Source organism: Stigmatopora argus, chromosome 1, assembly GCF_051989625.1.
Source record: "Stigmatopora argus isolate UIUO_Sarg chromosome 1, RoL_Sarg_1.0, whole genome shotgun sequence".
NCBI classification, from domain to species: Eukaryota; Metazoa; Chordata; class Actinopteri; order Syngnathiformes; family Syngnathidae; genus Stigmatopora; species Stigmatopora argus.
The window spans coordinates 28,785,885-28,805,927 of NC_135387.1; the positions used below are offsets into that span (position 1 = coordinate 28,785,885).

Consider the following 20,043-nt stretch of genomic DNA (forward strand, 5'->3'; position numbering starts at 1 on the left):
ATAAAAGCAAATGACCGCACTGTGATAACCTTCATTGAAACGTTCCCGGCACATAGAAGCACCTCTTGAGTGCCGTGCAATTTGCCAAAGATTAGACATAATTGACTTCCATGTGTCTGGATGAGAACAGAGAAGTGTAATTGATACAAATGGACAGTGTTGCACTGATTGGGGAATTAGGCCCGTCTGTCAAGATTGGCAGGACAAGGAAGTGACTTGGCTGGGTCAAAAACATACAAAAAGAAGTCTTCAAATAAGCGGATATTTTTTGAGGACCTAGATTTTTTTCATATTTGAATTGAACTCAATTGCTTTTATTGTCATTATATATACAAGTATAATGAGATTTCAAGTTTTCAACACAAAGTGCACATATTTTCTAAACTGCTTTATCCTAACAAGGGTCATAGGCAGGGGGGGTGCCGGAGCCCATCCCAGCTCACTTCGGGCCAGAGGCGGGGCCGCCCAATTGCAAGGCACGGAGACAAACAACTAATTAGTTATAGCTAGGGGCAATTTAGAGCATCCAATGGCCTAGCATGCATGTTTTTGGGATGTGGGAGGAAACCGGAGTACCCGGAGAAAACCCACACAGGCCGAGGGAGAATATGCAAAATCCACACAGGTGGAACGACCTGGATTTGAACCTGGGACCCCAGAACTGTGAAGCCAATGTTCTAACCACTTACCCACACTGGGCTGCCAAAATAAATAATCAATAAATAATAAATAATCATTAAATAATAAATATATAATCAATAAAAAATCAATAAATAATAAATACATAATCAATAAAAAATAATCAATAAATAAAAAATCAATAAATAATAAATAAACAATAAATAAAAAATAAAAATCAATAAATAAGAAATAATTAAGTAGTCCAAATGAGTCCAGGATGAGTTCCATCATTTTGCAGAAATTCAGCGCACCACCACTTAGTCTACAGACTCAACAACAAACAAACAAACAGATAGATAATGAAATATGTAGTCACATGGATAAGTGGTACCAGGTGACTAAAGTGGCTAGCGGCTAGCAATAAGTCATGATTAGGTCTTCCTAGGTGCAGAACTGGAGTTGAGTATGGTGACGGCTCTTGGGAAGAAACTGTCCTTGAGTCTGTTTGTCTTGGCTGTTATGGCCCTGTAGCGCCTGCCAGTTTCCAGTAACCATTCCAAAATGTGATATCATTCTTCCCGCGACCCTAATGAGGATAAAGCAGTTCAGAAAATCAAATGAGAGAGATGAGATCTAACATTGCTCAGCAGGGTTGTTCGAATCTGTCAAGTCATTTGAGTTTCAAGCGCCCCCATAGGTTCCCGCTCTTTTTTTGTTTTCTATATCATAGTGAGTCTCTCTTGGCACCAGCAAATGCATTTTTTTTAAATATTTAAAGCCGGGTGTTTTATTTTTTGATGAGCGCCAGTATGTATGCGATAGTTGTGTAAGTGTTAGTGCTACCACTGTGGGGAAGACAAGATAAAAGCCTTGTATAATCCGCAATGCTTGCATGGAAAGATGGACCGTAGTTGATATGCTCATGTAAGAGACAATATACTAAGTGGGAAGTACTGTCTACTACACATGCATGTGTGCCTTCCCATTTCTTTCCAAAGGAGTATCAAACAATAGCCTTTGGAAGCACATCATTTCAATTCCCTCTACAGAATTCACAACTATTTTTAGAAAGCAAGTGAGATTTGAGTGCAAGTGGAATAATATACCGTATTTTTAGTTGCAGGTGAAAATTCTGTATTTTGCCAACATAGATAAGTCGTCAATATAGATAAGTCGTCGACGTAGATAAGTCGTCGACGTAGATAAGTCGTCAACGTAGATAAGTCGTCGACGTAGATAAGTCGTCGACGGAGATAAGTCGTCGACGGAGATAGGTCGTCAACGGAGATAGGTCGTCAACGGAGATAGGTCGTCAACGGAGATAGGTCGTCAACGGAGATAGGTTGTCGACGTAGATAGGTCGTCGACGTAGATAGGTCGTCAACGTAGATAAGTCTTCAACGTAGATAAGTCTTCAACGTAGATAAGTCGTCAACGTAGATATGTCGTCAACGTAGATAAGTCGTCAACGTAGATGAGTCGTCAACATAGATTAGTCGTCGACATAGATAAGTCGTCAACATAGACACCGCATCAACGTAGACACAGCATCAACGTAGAGATGTCGTCAACATAGTCACCGCGTCAACATAGACACGGCGTCAACATAGACACGGCGTCAACGTAGACACGGCGTCAACGTAGACACGGCGTCAACGTAGACACGGCGTCAACGTAGACACGGCGTAAACGTAGACGTTGTCAACGTAGACACGGCTTCAACGTAGAGACGTTGTCAACGTAGATAGGTCGTCAACGTAGATAGGTCGTCAACGTAGATAGGTCGTCAACGTTGATATGTCGTCAACGTAGATAAGTCGTCAACGTAGATAAGTCGTCAACGTAGATAAGTCGTCAACGTAGATAAGTCATCCACATAGATAAGTCGACCACATAGATAAGTCGTCCACGTAGATAAGTCGTCAACAGAGATAAGTCGTCAACGGAGATAAGTCAGAAACGTAGATAAGTCGGAAACGTAGATAAGTCGGAAACGTAGATGAGACCGTCAACTTTTTTCATTGCATTTTGGTATTTATTTTTTTACCTAGGTCTACAATGTCTTGTGTGTCTTGTATCTGTCTTGCTACTGCAACCAAGAAATTTCCCGATTACGGGATGATATAAAGTTCTAACCTAGACACGTCGTCAACATAGACACGTCGTCAACATAGACATGTCATCAACATAGACAAGTCGTCGACATAGACCAGTCGTCAACGTAGACTACTCGTCAACGTAGACATGCTGTCAACATAGACACGGCATCAAAATAGACACGTCGTCAACATAGATAGGGCATCAACAAGTGGTCACATAAGTAGTCAGGTTCAAAAAGTGACTTAAGTGGTTAGCAGCCTATGGACTTTTGGTGCAAGTACAATATAAGAGATTAGTTTTGATTAGGTCCTCCCTCCTGGGTCTTAGGCGAAGAAGGCAAGTTGAGATGCATGCTAATGTATGTTCCATGCTAGCACTACCGCAATGTTGAGTATGTTATTAGAAGAAGAAAAAAGGCAACCGGAACAAATTTTACTTTTATTGTGCTTTATTGACATAATGTGTACTCCTAAGCGTATCTCTTTACAATAGACATTGGTCAAACCGACATTCTTTTGCAAAATAAATATATTCCTAATGGTGCGGTCAAGTGGTCAATTTAGTGCACACACAAGGCACATCGGCCGATTGGGCCATTATCGAGAATATTTTCCACTTTAAGTGCGCTCTATAGGCGAGAAAATACGATAATTGTTTGAGGCCTTTGCACCATTTCCATTTGCACTTGATCTTGCATCATTTCTTCATTTCCTTCTGGCAATGCTAAATGAGAGCGGAGGCTGGGAATGTTTTCCCAGTAGTTGGTTCAGACAGCAAAAGGTCTCACGCTCTTACTTAATAAATTCAACATGAAAGGGAGCGTAAGGAAGCCTCTCCGGCCTGTTGATATTGAAGACGCTCGGAGCTCCGGGCTTTTGAACTGTGCTATTAAATCATTTTTTTTTTAGTCTGGAACACAAACGGTAAACAAACATTTACTGGCAAAGTCCAGTAAATGTTTGTTTACCTTCATATGGGTAATTTTGCTGTCTTGAGTCGTGCGGACTGATATTAGCATTTGACTTTTTTTTTAATGTTGGCTGCCATGTTGACCAGCACGAAGCTAGCGTATGCGACGTCTATAAAAATATGTTGTTTTTTAAAGCAGTGACTTTTGCTCCCAATTTTTCCAAGGCTTATCAATGAAAACTTTTGGTTGTATTAAAATGTAGATTTTATTCATTTATACTCCGCTGGTAAACGTGTATCCCGTCTGAGATCAAATAAATAAAGCTGAGGCGGAATTGCAATGTCACTTGAACAGATGGTGATTTTGGCTTTATTCAAGTAAACAACACTCTGTTTGATATTTGTCACTCTTATCTCTTTTAACATATCATATTGCATGCGAAAGCAAATTTCCACGATACAAAGATGTTTGCGTCCTGGAGAATATTGGCAAGTTCACTTCATAAAAATAGTAACTTCACAGATTTATAAAAAAAAAGTTAACCTCTATTATTTAGCATGTTTTTTTGTATTTTTTTTGTAAATCTTACTTAGGAGAGTGGTTGGTCTGCGAGCCTCGCAGTTTTGGGGCCGAGGGTTTGATCTCGGAGGTTTGATTACCTACTGGGTGGAGTTTTCATGTTCTTCCCGGGCTTACGTGGGTTTACTCCGGGTACTCCGCTTTCCTCCCACATTCCAAAACCATGCATGCTAGGCTAGCTGGTTGAACACTCGAAATTGCCCCTAGCTATGATTGGTTGTGTGTCCTTGTGCCCTCTGATTGGCTGGCCACTGATTCAGGATGTCTGTAATTAGGTGGGATAGGCTTCAGCACCCCCCGCGACCCTAGTGAAGATAAAGCGGTTCAGAAAATGAAAAAAAAAGAGACCGCATAAACCAGGATGAAGATGGTGGTGGTGGTTGTTTGTATCTTTTTGCCCTCCGATTGGCTGGCCACTGATTCAGGATGTCTGTAATTAGGTGGGATAGGCTTCAGCACCCCCCGTGACCCTAGTGAGGATAAAGCAGTTCAGAAAGTAAAAAAAAATAGACGACATAAACAAGGATGAAGATGGTGGTGGTTGTTTGTATCCTTGTGTCCTCTGATTGGCTGACCACTTATTTAGGGTGTTTGTAATTAGGTGGGATAGGCTTCAGCACCCCCCGCGACCCTAGTGAGGATGAAGCAGTTCAGAAAAAAAAAAAAAAATAGACCGCATAAACAAGGATGAAGATGGTGGTGGTCTTTTGTATCCTTTTGCCCTCCGATTGGCTGGCTACCGATTCAGGGTGTCTATAATTAGGTGGGATAGGCTTCAGCACCCCCCGCGACCCTAGTGAGGATAAAGCGGTTCAGAAAATGAAAAAAAAAATAGACCACTTAAACAAGGATTAAGATGGTGGTGGTTGTTTCTATCCTTGTGTTCTCTGATTGGCTGGCCACTTATTTAGGGTGTTTGTAATTAGGTGGGATAGGCTTCAGCACCCCCCACGACCCTAGAGAGGATAAAGCGGTTCAGAAAATGAAAACAATTAGACCGCATAAACAAGGATGAAGATGGTGGTGGTTGTTTGTATCTTTGTGCCCTCTGATTGGCTGACCACCGATTCAGGGTGTCGCCGGCCTGGTGCCCATAGTTGGCTGGGATAGGCTCCGGCACCCCCTGCGAACCTTGTGAGTGGTTCAGAAACTGAATGAATGTCAGGAATAGTCTTCTCTGACATACACATTTTATTTATATTTGAGAATATTCATCCTACTTTGAATAATTTACCATTACATCCTGAAATCAAGTCTCACTTGACAGCAGTTGAAATTCGAATGCCTCATTTTTTTTAAAGACCTCGTTGGTGTTCTATCATATTGCTTTTAATCTACTTCTCTGCAGTGTGAACATGCAGGAATTGCTCTTTTCAAATCTTCCCCGTAGCTCAAGAGTGAGTGTTTAGTGTCTGGATGTGCGCTAACTGTATAGCCAATCATCTTTTTTGGTCTCCTCCGACCTCCTCCTGCTCCTCCTCATTCCAGCCTCCGTTGAATAATAGAAATGCCAAGTGATGAGAGCTCAAACATAAAAAATCCCATTTCCCAGCTTGACAGAGCAATTTACCTTTCCCCATATTCACTCGCTCACGTAATTAAAAGTGTTGGATTGGACCCAGAGGTCACTCCCCTCCACGACGCAAACGCGGTACGATAACGTAAGAAAGACTGCTTCGTGACTACTGTTCATTTTCCGTCTCAGTCTTAAATGTTGTTATTGGACACTACGCGTAAATTCGGTGTCATCGTATTTTTCTTTCACTCATTTTCTGTACTGCTTATCCTCACAATGGTCGCGGGGGGTGCTGGAGCGTATCCCAGGTGACTTCAGGCACCAGGCGGCGGGGGGATACCCTGAATCGGTGGCCAGCCAATCACAGTGAGACAAAAGAGAACCAATCAAAGCTAGAGTGTTCAACCAGCTAGCCTAGCTAGCATGCATGTTTTGGGGATGTTGGAAGAAACCGGAGTACCCGGAGAAAACCCACGTAAGGCCATAGAGAACCTGCAAACCCCACGCAGTGGGGACCCACGTGGGATCGAACCCTCGACCCCAGAACTGTGAGGCCGACGCGCTAAGCACTCGTCTGCCGAGCAGCCTAAAAATTTTCAGCTGAATAATAATAATAATATTATTAATAAATATGATAATATGATTATTCATACATATAAATCATATTATTAATAAATATAATAATATTATTAATAAATATAATAATATTATTAATAAATATAAAAAAATAATAATAAATATAATAATATTATTAATAAATAGAATGTTATTATTAATAAATTTAATAACTTTATTATTCTATTATTATTGATAAATATAACAATATTATTATTAATAAATGTAATAATATAATTATTAATGAATAAAATATTATTATTTTAAATAAATAATATATTATTATTAATAATAAATGTAATAATATAATTATTAATAAATAAATTATTATCATTAATACATTAAATATTATTATTAATAAATATATTATTATTAATAATAAATATAATATTATTATTATTAATAAATATAATAACAACAGCTTAAGTACTCCAATGCAGTGATTTTAAACTTTTACTACAGTTACTGTAAGCATCTAACGAAATTATTTTTTACATACAGTTAGAGCTTTTCTTATCATTCTTAAGATATTACTGTAATATTTACCGTATTTTCTCGCATATAGGCCGTATTTGTCGCGAAAAAAATATGACTGAATCGAGGGTATGGCTTATATGTGCATAAATTAGACTTGCTATGCACCGAACGCCATAATGCAAGACAATGCGGCCGATACGGTCCTATATTTCAAAATGGAGAAAAGATAAACAGATAAAATGCTATGAATGAAATTTAAGAAGAAAAAAAACGTATCTTGCATAAAACGTGAAAAACACTCACTTGTGCCAGCCATTGCTCGTTCAGGGCGCCGCCATCTTACCTAGGGATGACAAACTAGACCACTACGGCCCACTTCCTGGTTGTACTGCTCACGTGACTTCCTTTTTTAATTTGTCAATGTTCAATCCAGCAATCGTTTTATACAATATCTCAAAAATACCACGTGTGATGATTTTTCTTAAGATTTTCCCTTCAAAATAAAACATTTGTTCCCCCCTATTAAAACCATGAATATGGAGGTGAAAATTGTGAATCAGGGGGTGTCTTATACGAAATAAATTGCAAATTTAACGTTTTCAGGGCAATTTTAAGGGTGCAGCTTATATGCGGATGCGGCTTATACGCGAGAAAATACGATAATTGCATTTTTTTTATGGTGCAGGGACAAATGTATATTTTATATCGTTTAAAAATAGATCCTAATTTATAATAAATCCACATTATATCCAGCTTCTATAGGGAATATCCAGTCAACATTAACTCATTAACACAGAAGAAAAGGTCGTGGCTCTTTTCTTGTAAAACAGATTGACGAGATGACCTCCTAGCGGCTAATGATTTCACCTATTTCTCCGCGGGGATGCCTTGACAGTCACATAACGGGCGGAAGATGCACCCGAGTCTATTGATTTGACGACACTTCACAATGTGTAGTAATGCACAATGAAAAATGGTTAAGCCTGTCAAGGCATTTGAGAGGTTTCATATTTATTCTGGCAGCATTAAGCGCACTGGGGGGAAACGGCACCCGTCACGTAATCATCTTTTGGTGTTTTGTCGACGTTTGAAGTGGTTAAAAAGGCCAACAAAGGCGGCTTTCATCAGAAATAACGAGGGAGAGGGACATTTTTCTTCAAGTACCCTTGGCCCTCAAGGCTGATGCACGTTTTAAGTTTTGACACTACAGTGGTACCTCGACATACGAGCTTAATTCGTTCCGGGACTGAGCTCGTATGTCGATTTTCTCGTAACTGAAACGAACGTTTCCCATTGAAATGAACTAAAAACAAATTAATTCGTTCCAAACCTCTGAAAAAACACCCAAAACAGGATATTTATTGGAAAAAATGTTTTATTTGTTCTAATTTTCCATCTATTAAGAAAGTATCAAATAACTAGTGGTTTAATAGTACTAAAATGTGTTTAATAGTATTAAAATTAGACGGATTTCGCGGAGGGGAGAGAGACGGACAGAGAGAGAGAGAGACTTTTTTGCACGGCAACGCGCTCGTAACATACCATAAACAAATTTGGATTGGATTGGATAACTTTATTCATCCCGTATTTGGGAAATTTCATTGTGACAGTAGCAAGAGGGTGATTAGACAGAACAACAAAGCAAAAGCACCAAGTACAAAGCAAATCAAAGTAAATGTGATCATTAAGAATCACCAAATCAAATCATTAAGACAGAAAAACAGCAAAAACACAAAACGAGCAAGAGTGGATGGAGCTACCGCCATTGGCTGCTACTTGAACGGCGCCATCTTGGTTGGGGTAGCAAAAACGGATGCAGACTCAAAAAGACATCGTAAAGTTGGACAAAAACTGGAACCACACACAGGAAGTCTTCCACAAGATAGGGAACTTCTGCAGACTGACTGTGATTTAAATGAACTTGGATTATGAAGCAGACACACTCATAAATACGTTTACTCGAACCTAACACTAAACTTAATTCTAATTTTGTTTGACATTTTGATACCTTTCTTCTCCCGGGTTGGCTCTTTTCGCCCCGCCTCCACACTGACTTTCAGTCAATATCGAGGGTTGTTTCAGTTTGTCTTCCCTTCAAAATATTCCCAAAATGATGCACACAAATGTCCTCACAATAGGATAGCACACAAGCACTTGCCAACGAGAAGTAGTATATACGCCATTCGCACTGACTAACGGGGAAAAGAAATACTGAAAAAATGCAACGCTCCGCCCAGAGACGACATTACACGAGGGAGTTGCGGTGAAAAAGACAGTGGCAATGATGTTCTTATGAGCAGCCTCTCGCGTCCGTTGTCTGCTCGTATATCAAAATTTGTCTCGTATATCAAGATAAATATTTTCCCGAAATTTTACTCGTATCTCAAATTGCTTGTCTTCCCTTCAAAATATTCCCAAAATTATGCACACAAATGTCCTCACAATAGGATAACGCACGACCACTAATCTAACCTTACACTAAACTTAATACTAATTTGGTTTTAAATTTTGATACCTTTCTTCTCCCAGGTTGGCTCTTTTTGCCCCGCCTCCACCCTGAATTTCAGATGCAACCTGTAGATGGTAGTTTGCTTTTGTCTTCCCTTCAAAATATTCCGAAAATAATGCACACAAATGTCCGCCACTCGTATGTCGAGATACCACTGTATTTTGTTTGAACGCATTTTTGCGTATGCACGTTGTTTATCCCAAAGCTTTTCCCGCCGTTGTCTTGATACATGTACGTAACCGATGCTTGATTAGACGTCAGCACGGAATGGGATAATGATGGAGAGATCCTGGCGTCACAAGACGGCTTGTTCTTCTTTGTCTACCTCCACCAAGGTTGTCTTTGCCCATGTCTAGTTTTGATCAATGACTTCATTTGCTGTGTTTTTCGGGGTAACCGGACAAATACAAGAGTGATGAGAGCAGAACAAAAAGACAAATAGTCGGATTGAAGAAGCTAACCAACAGAAAATGCAACAATCGGGGAAACTCATTTAGTTTATGTTTGTCAGGCACTTTCGTAAGTCCAGCGGATATTTTTAAACGTATCATCACAGAAAAAGATTCTTTTTGATTGTTTTCGTCATTTAGTTATTTGCCAAACCTCAGATTACACTAGACTTTTTGTATTCTATTTTTTGTATGTTAATTCAAATGTATCGCAAGTAATGTAAAAAGGAAAGGAGACCACTTCTAAACACGCCGTGTCAAATACAGCGTCTCATTTATCATATTTTTCGGACTATAAGTCGCTCCAGCCAAAAAATAGAAAATTAAGATGAAAATAATATGTAGTATTAGTTGCAATTTTGGGAGTGCATTTTGTTTTCATTTTGTTACAATCCAAGAACAAACACGTCAAAGTAACTTAAAATAAATTGGAAAAAACATCCTAAATAGGCATCATTAAAATAACAGTTTTTCAGATAACTATAGCCTAAATCACCTGTGTCAAAGTGGCGGCCTGGGGGCCAAATCTGGCCCGCCACATCATTTTGTGTGGCTCGGCAAAGTAAATGATGAGTGCCGACTTTCTGTTTTAGGATCAAATTAAAATGAAGAGTATAAATGTATATAAAATTTCCCGATTTTCCCCCTTTTAAATCAATAATTGTCATTTTTTAATCAATTTTTTTCTGTATTTTTAGTTCAAAAATCATTTTTTAAAATCTAAAAATATATTTAAAAAAAGCTAAAATAAACATTGTTTTAGAGCTATAAAAAACTGAATATTCAGGGTTTTTAATCCAGTTCTTTTAATCCATTTATAAAAAAATATATATATATATTATATCTAAAATGGTCCGGCCCACATGAAATCGAGTTGACGTTAACGCGGCCCGCGAACCAACCCGAGTCTGACACCCCTGGCCTAAAAGGAAACAACATAACAAGCTGTCTGCATCAGAAAGAGAAAAACATGTAAATAAGTTGAGTATTCCTGTGCGATTTATAGTCCGGAAGATACGGTCAATTTTGTACTCATGACCCTCATTTTTATATTCATCTATTTTAATTCCATTATTGCATTACCTATATTTTTTCCCATATTTATTTCCACATCACCCATAATTATTAGAATTTTTCAAGTTTATTTCTTTAATAATTTACCTTTTGCATTAAAATCCACGCCAGAAAAGACCAAAAAAACACCCTATTAAATACAAAAGTGGATTAAATGACCATGTTTTCCGTGAGCAAATCCAATCGGCTTTTACCGAACAACAACACGAACATTTCTCACTTTTAGTTCTTTTTTTCCTGCATTTTTAAATCTCGATTGTGTTTGTGTCCATATAAAATTGTCAGTGCTGGGCTCACATTAGAGAAGCCATTCGTTAGTTTGTTGTTTGGGCAAACGGGCAATTATAGCTCAAGCTAAATGTGGACCGCATGGCTCGCTAACATCGAGCGAGCCGTGAGATGTGGCATATTTTCATCCTCCCTCCAAAACATAAACCAAACAAGAGAGGCTCATAAACTGTTTTGTAGTTGAAATAATTATCCCGGATCTCAAGCTAGTTTCTCGCGCTAGCGATGCCGAACTTTCTATCCGCATTTTAAACCTCATTTTCTTTCCACTTCCCGTCTTCTGCCATCCACAAATGAATATCTTTGCTGTAGCAAATTAGGCCTGAGATGGAAATGCCATATTTGATTTAACAACGGTGGTTTATATTTACCCCGTACGACGCTAGGCTAACGCTTTCCTATCTTATTATGTGCTGTCTCAAAGACAATGAAAGAAGCATTTCATCATCCACCAGCTAGCCGCTAAACCTGTAAATTCCATTTTCTTTCTTTGTTACGGTGCTTTTTTTCCTTTTTTTTTTTTGCAATGCTCTTTCCCACTCTCTTTGCTAACACAGTATTTTACCAGGCGCCAAGTAATGACAGTAATCTGGTGTTATTTGGTGTACTGAGTAAAGCTACATGTTGATAATGGTTGTATTATAATAGTTATCAGCTGTGGGTCACTAGAAATCTGCTGTAAGCTATTGTTATTGTACCGAAAGATGCATTAGTGGCATTTAGTTGAGATATGTTTTTTTTGTTAAGGCTGGGAATGGATGTTATTTGGAATGGCATGATACGGTATTTGGGAAAATGGAGCATTTTTTTGTCCAAAAAATGACAATTTTGCTTTGGATTCTTGTTGAGAATTTTTTAAAAATTGTTTAACAGAGGTCTGAACTCGCTTCGTCCTGGTCTGTGCGGTCAGATTTTTCCGTTTCTGAACTGCTTTATCCTTTGAAGGGTGACCCGGGGGGTGCTGGAGCCTATCCCAGCTGACCCTGACTCCGTTCAGAAAATGAATTGATTATTTATCTGTTTGTTTTTTGTTGTGTTGACTAATTTATTTATTACTTATCATCTTCTCTCATTTTCTGAACCGCTTCATCCTCATTAGGGTCGTGGGGGGTGCTGGAGCCTATCCCTACTGACTTCGGGCCAAAGGTGGGGGACACCCTGAATCGGTGGCCAGCCAATCGCAGGGCACGAGAAGACAAACAACCAATCACTTGTATCTAGGAGCAATTTAGAGCATTCAACCAGCTAGCATGCATATTTTGAAACCGGAGTACCCGGATAAAACCCATGAGGGCCGGGGAGAACATGCAAAATCCACACAGGTGGACCGACCTGGATTTGAACCCGGGACCCCAGAACTGTGAGGGTAATGCGCTAAGCCTAGCATGCATATTTGAAACCAGAGTACCCGGATAAAACCCACGCAGGCCCGGGGAGAACATGCAAACTCCACACAGGTGGACCAACCTGGATTTGAACCCGGGACCCCAGAACTGTGAGGCTAATTCGCTAAGCCTAGCATGCATATTTTGAAACCGGAGTACCCGGATAAAACCCACGCAGGCCCGGGGAAAACGATGCAAACTCCACATAGTTGGACCAACCTGGATTTGAACCCGGGACCCCAGAACTGTGAGGCTAATGCGCTAAGCCTAGCATGCATAGTTTGAAACCGTAGTACCCGGATGAAACCCACGCATGCCCGAGGAGAACATGCAAACTCCACACAGGTGTACCGACCTGGTTTTGAACCCAAAACTGTGAGGCTGACGTGCTAACCACTCAACCACCGGGCCGAAAATGTCTAAAAATCAAACAATTGCTTAGGATGGTAAGAAAGATTAACTGAAGAAAACAAGTATAAAATATATTTTTTGTGAAGAACACAGGGTTTTAATCAGCGAGGGTTTGTTTACATGAGTTAGCGACTTCAGTTTTTCCGCTCTAGCAAATACGCAGGGACAAGATGTAAGCAACTGCCTCCGCAAACATTTATCTCGGGTGGTCTCAGTGGACTTGTTCCTTTAATGTTGGGGTTCAGTCACAGACCCATTTTGGCTAGATACTTTCTATACTTAAAATAACAAGTCGAAAAGTTCTAACAAGAATTCTTAACTATGTGTGTATCTTATTTGAAGGTGACACGAGTACCAGTGGAAAGCTGTGAGCAGTACACATCCTGCAGTGCTTGTCTGGGGTCTGGAGACCCTCATTGTGGATGGTGTGTGCTTCATAACATGTAAGTCCATGCATCTATAATTGGTTTTAATGGAATGTGCTATATAATATTTTGGAGTTCGGTTTTAATGGAATGTGCTATGTGATATTTTGTTTTTTCTTCATGAAATTGGCATTATTTAAACTTGCTTCTTACAATGCTAAACCTAAAAAATGAGATTTTGTAGTGAGTTAAGAGAATTTTCGGATTTTCTGAGCCTTTTTCCTAGTGGCATTGACCAGAAAAACGTATAAAATACGGGAAAACGTATAAAATACAGGAAAATGTATAAGTTGATTGGTATCTAACTGCTTGACTGCTTGGAACAACGAATGAGAATACACCCAAAATAAAGCTCAATATTTTTGAATGATTTTCAAATAGCTTCATTTTTTTCAATCGTTAATAGGAATAAAAAAAACACAAACAGCAAATCAACGATCACTCCTGTTTCGTTTTAGCTATCACATATCTGGCAACCTCGGCCAATTGCTCCCCTTATTAATGATAGCAATTCTCCTTATTAAGCGGGAGAAAAAAACATATAAATGCAACGCGGCACATATTTACTCACATAAGGCACACTTAAAAGTCTAAATTTTTCTCCAAAGTGGACGGCCGGCCCAATCAGTATGCACTAAATTCAAGATTCTGTAGATGTCGCTTTATGGCGCTGACATGTCTGGGTACATTGCTTGCTTACGCGCTATATTTATATACAGTGGTACCTCTACATACGAGCTTAATTCGTTCCGGGACTGAGATCGTATGTCGATCTTCTCATAACTCGAACGAACATTTCCCATTGAAATGAACTAAAAACAAGTTTTGTGAAAACTGGCGTTGTAAAACTACGGATGATTCAGAGTATTTGACGGCTCTGTTATTGTGTATCACTACTGATTAAAGTATAAACCCTGCTGGTCCTACGGGACTTAGAGAAATATGGAAATATGATTTGCATAAAGTTGTGTGCCAATCATCAACCAACAAAAGCAAAATGAACACATTTAAAAGACTTTGAAATAGTTTGTATTCGTGTTGTGCCAATCTGTGCAAAATTAAAGAAGCCTGATTGGCCAAAATATACATATCACAGCATCAAAATGCCATTCTTAATTAAGATCTTTGACACGTTATGTGATCTGAACAATTTGTGGCTAACTAGTAAATATCTCTCTTCCTGAGTGGCTCTATATTTAGAAGTTGGATTACTCCCCATTAGAGCTTTATGAACGGGTGTTAAACGCAGCATTTGGATTAAACCAGCAGTAAAATAGGCCATAAAATCCATTGTTTCCAATTCATTTGCTAATATCTTGTTGTATACTGTCTGAACAAAAGAGTTCTACTTGAATGCTAAGCTAATGCTATGCTCCGTGTTTTGAACAGTCAAATTTTCTTCCGAATATGTATCAATCCTCTTAAAAAAACTTTTTAATAGATTTTGGAAATACAGATTTCTTAGCAATCTAATATATATGTTTTAGAGGCCTAGTTTCCTAAAAAAAAAAGTCATGCGCTTTCTAAAATGTGAACCTATTTTCATGCAACAAGTTTTGACATTTTGTATTTCTGTCATCTGGTGGATGAGAGGTTAATGGTACTCGGACGTTTCGTCGAAAGACGTTTGGTCCCCGGACGTTTGGTCGACCAGACGTTTGGTCCCCGGACGTTTGGTCCCCGGACGTTTGGTAGAACGGGTTCGCGAGTCCCGAGGTTTGAGTCATGAGACTTTCATTTGTTTAACCCTAACCCTATTCAATCAATGTTAAATAATAGTCTTGAAATCCCTATTACCCAAATGTTAAAATCTATCAATTGCATGCGAACCTGTTCTACCAAACGTCCGTTTTACCAAACGTCCGTTCTACCAAACGTCTGTTCTACCAAACGTCCGTTCTACCAAACGTCCAGGGACCAAACGTCCAGGGACCAAACGTCCAGGGACCAAACGTCCAGGGACCAAACGTCCAGGGACCAAACGTCCAGGGACCAAACGTCCGGTCACGGAGGTTAACACAGAGCAAATTCGATATAAAATGGGTTTTCTTCGGGCACTCCGGTTTCCTCCCACATCCCCAAAACAAGCATGCTAGGCTAGCTGCTTGAACACTAAATTGCCACTAGCTATGAGAACGGTTGTCCATCTTCCAGTGCTGAGTGCCCCAAGTCACCTGGGATAGGCTCCAGCACCCCCCGTGACCCTTGTGAGGATAATTGGCTCGGAAAATGAATAAATGTCTGCGGCAAAATTAGCGCGTCCTGTTGAACACTTGCTGGTTCAAATGGCAATTTTGTGGGTGACTTTTACTACACTTCAGAAAATGGGTCCGATTTTGTAAGGCTAACGTTAACGTATTTCCATTCTTAGGAACAAAATGGCGTCTGAAAGTAGTTTTCGATTTTCATTGACTGACCTAGTTGGGAGTCCAAAATTAGCATTCGGTTCACATGATCTTTTTTTGTTCCTGCATAGATGTTCAAGAAAGAATGACTGCGAGCGTGCCGAGGAGCCGCAACGTTTCACCACTAGGGGGGACCAGTGCGTCCGACTCACTGTCCAACCCGACACCGTCTCGGTTACCATGTCGGAAGTGCAGGTATGATGCTGTTTCGTAGTATCTTTGGGTTTGGGGAAAACGGCGACAAGATCAGAAGCCTAAAATGTCCATGGATTTTGTGAACGCTAGAACTTGGCTTTTGTTTGGGAAGGTTTTGCTGAATGCAAGTTGAATTGAATTTTTTTTAACCGAACATTTGCTCCTCGCAGTTGGCACTTCAGACCCAGAATGTTCCCAGTCTGTCTGCCGGAGTAAACTGCTCCTTTGGAGACTACGTAGAAACAGAAGGACGCATCTACGGCGGTCGGATCTTTTGTTTGTCCCCCTCGGCAAAAGAGGTGGCTCCCATCACGCAAAACCAAGGTATGGTAATATCATATTCACAATAAGGAATGAATAGATCAGCTGTAATATGCTGCATTCATGCCTCAACTTGAATTTGGATCCAATGTTGAGGAAAAGGATCGCTAATCATTCAAACTACTGTATTTTTTCACATATGTGCCGTATTTGCCGCAAAAAAATGATAAATGAATCGAGGGTACGGCTTATATGCGCACAAATTAGACTTGACATGCCCCATTTCAACACATCCCAATAGTTTCTAAGGCTGATCATTAAAATATCAGCCTACCTGTGTAATGTGTATCTCATGCTATTATTGCACCCAGAGACTTGGTGGAAAGTAGACCGCTATGGACACACTTCCTGGTTGTACTGGTCACGTGACTTCCTTTTTGAATTTGTCTACGTGCAGGCAACACCCTTTCGAAATGTACACTCCAGCAGACGATCTTTTAATTTCATACAATATCTCAGAAATACCATGTGCAATGATTTTTCTTAAGATTTTTCCTTCAAAGTAACACATTTGTACTCCCTATTAAAACCATGAATATGAAAAAAAGTAAATCGGGGGCGTCTTATACGAGATAAATCGTAAAATTCAACGATTTTAAGGCAATATTAAGCGTACGGCTTATATGCGGAGGCGGCTTATATGCGAGAAAATACGGTAAAAGCTTATTGATTCGGCGCAAGAATACTCTGAATGTGAAAATGTCAACCGTGCAAAAGCGGACAGTGGTAGTTAACATTCTCGAATGTATTGAGTCGGGTTTGACGTTAATGAAAAGGTTCGTGAAACATTCTACATAAGCTTAGAGGAGAGCAAATGTCAAATGTAATGGAGGATTGTTGTCATAAAACGCATGAATATTTCTGCAAATCCCACTTGTAGGTGACCGCAGAGTCATAAAACTGCATCTGAGGTCAAAGGAGACGGGGAAGACATTTGCCAATGTGGATTTTATCTTCTACAACTGCAGTGTTCACCGATCGTAAGTTGTTGTTTGATCTTTTAATGTGTGTGTGCATTTGTGTGTTTTTATGAACATACTAATAATACCCAAAGGTTGAGGTTTCAGTATATGTATCATCATCAAACATACTCAACACGGTTAAGTTTCAAAGAAAATCAGCCTCATTCTACTTCAAATGACAAACACACCTGGCAACTTATACATGTTTTTTATCATTTCAAATTATTTACGCCATATAACAACTTTTGTACAGAAAAAAAAACTTTCCACGATAACGCACTCAAGAAGACAAAGGACTTAGACTAAAACTCCCATTTACTTGTTTTTAAAAAAATGTATTTTAAGCGGAGAGGAAGTATTATCACTGTGAGTATAGTATTTTAAGTACCGGACTTTCCACGACAACGCACCCGTAACGAAACAAACAAATTTAAATTAACTTGTATTAATATATACAGACACTCAAACATATGTTTAATGTAACTTTACACAAAACTGATTTCTAATTTTGTTTTAATTTATTTTACCTTCGTTCTGGCCGGGTTAGCTTAGCTGTTTGCCACGCCTCCACCCTCACGTTCGCTATCGATGGGCTGTTTGCTGTTGTATTCCCTTCAAAATATTCAAAAAATGATGCACACAAATGTCCATACAATAGGAAAACGCACGACCACTTACCAACGAGAAGTAGTCTTGAATGAGCGATCGCGGGAGCTAACAGGCTAAGGAAGGAATAACAGCCTACCCACGTAATGGTGTGTGTAATGAAGTTTTATGTGCATGTGCGTTGTGCGTTTTCTGGTCCATGTGTAGGAGAAACTCGTCTGAATAAATCGTTCAGTGCTCGTAGATATCTGTTATACACGAAAGAGATGTGGCAAAAAAGACAGTGCGCTACAATGATAAACAGCCTCTCATGTCATGGCCACCTGGCTTTCTCGCATCTCGAAATTTTTCTCGTATCTAGGGCGAATTATTTGATCGAAATTTTCATCGAATCTCGAGCATCTTGTAGGTAGAGCTGCTCGTAGGTCGAGGTACCACTGTATAAATATAGCACGTCAGCAAGCAATGTACCCAAACAGTCAAGCTGTCAGCGACATACAGCGACATCTACAGAATCTTGAATTTATATTTTTTTTCTTTTTAAAATTACATCCATTTAAAGCCAAAGAAAAACTATTGATGTCAAATCTGCTTCAGTTAATGGATGTAAATCCGAATGACATATTTTCAGGCATATTTTTAATACAGAATCACATTAGAAAGTTGGGTTTTGATGGAGATACAGTATGACTTTTCTTTATTATATATATATATATAATATATATATATATATATATGTATATATGTATATATATATATATATATATATATATATATATATGTATATATGTATATATGTATATATGTATATATATATATATATATGTGTGTTTTTAATATAGAAAAATCAACTAGCAAAAATGGGATTGCTGAATGACATTGGTCAAGTCCATTCTAATTCTTTACGTAATGCAATAGAGTCCGCAATAATGGATAATGATTGCAAGTAAATACGAACGGCATGTGACCCCTGCTTATTCATTATTAGTATTCAGGTCATTTTTTTTTTTTAATCAATGAATTAATTACATTTCATGCAATGATAAGACTACTGATGGGTGCAGTGATAAATCAATCCGTGCAAAGCTAAGATGTGCGCTCAAGCATTCCTAACACGTACAAAGACTATAAATAGTACATACATATTTCAATGCCTTTTTTGCAGTTTTCCTTGTTTCCTGCAATGAAATATAAAATAAATAGTTTAATCTTTATCATTTTTAGGCGTGTAACTATTCGTTGATCTGGATCAAGGGTGTCAGACTCGGGTTGGTTCACGGGCCGCATTAACGTCAACTGGGTTTCGTGTGGGCCGGACCATTTTAGATATAATATTTAGATTTTTTTAATATAAATTGATTAAAAGAACTGGATAAAAAGCCCTGAATATTCAGTTTTTTATAGATCTAAAACAATGTTTATATTTTTAGATTTTACAAAATGATTTTTGAACTAAAAACAGAAAAAAATGATTTAAAAAGTACAATTATTGATTTAAATGGGGGAAAATCAAGAAATTTAATATACATCTATACTCCACATTTTAATTTGATCCTAAAACAGAAAGTCGGCACTCATGATTTACTTTCTCGGGCCGCACAAAATAATGCAGCGGGCCAGATTTGGCCCTCGGGCCGCCACTTTGACACCTGTGATCTGGATGATACATATGATTCGGTGGTGGAGTGGTTTAGGGCGTCGGGCAAAACTGTTTTGGGATCAAGGGGATTGATCCCAGGTGGGTCCTCACTGGGTGGAGTTTGCATGTTCTTCCCAAGCGTGTATGGGTTTTCTCCGGGTAATCTGGTTTCCTTCCACATCCCTAAAACATATATGCTAGGCTAGCTGGTTGAACACTCTACATTGTCCCTAGCTATGATTTGTCTCCTTGTGCCCTGTGATTGGCTGACCAAAAATCTTCATCTGACAAGCAAAATGAAAAAAATAATATATACCGTATTTACTCGCATATAAGCCGTAACATTAAAATGGCATTAAAATATGTGAGAAAATAGGGTATATATATATATAAAATAATATATTATGATGTCCTTAAATGAATAAAACAAACAGTAACAGTTAACTGGTGCCCATAGTTTGCTAGGATAAGCCTTAAAAATGTTCTTGACCGATTCCCCTTCCATTGTTTTATTTTGTGGGTTTTCCACGTTGCCTTTGTCTGATTGGTCCTTATC

General features: G+C 38.9%; 1 protein-coding gene across 2 annotated transcripts in view; it reads left to right on the forward strand.

Moving 5' to 3' along the window:
* Positions 1-20,043, forward strand: part of LOC144085564 (plexin-A1-like) — a 242,470-nt gene that overhangs the window by 127,757 nt on the left and 94,670 nt on the right. For both annotated transcript variants that reach the window (XM_077614962.1, XM_077614972.1), the window contains exons 6-9: positions 13,277-13,377; positions 15,836-15,959; positions 16,130-16,283; positions 17,161-17,260. In XM_077614962.1, the coding sequence (XP_077471088.1) occupies positions 13,277-13,377; positions 15,836-15,959; positions 16,130-16,283; positions 17,161-17,260 (479 nt within the window). The remainder of the gene's footprint in view (positions 1-13,276; positions 13,378-15,835; positions 15,960-16,129; positions 16,284-17,160; positions 17,261-20,043) is intronic.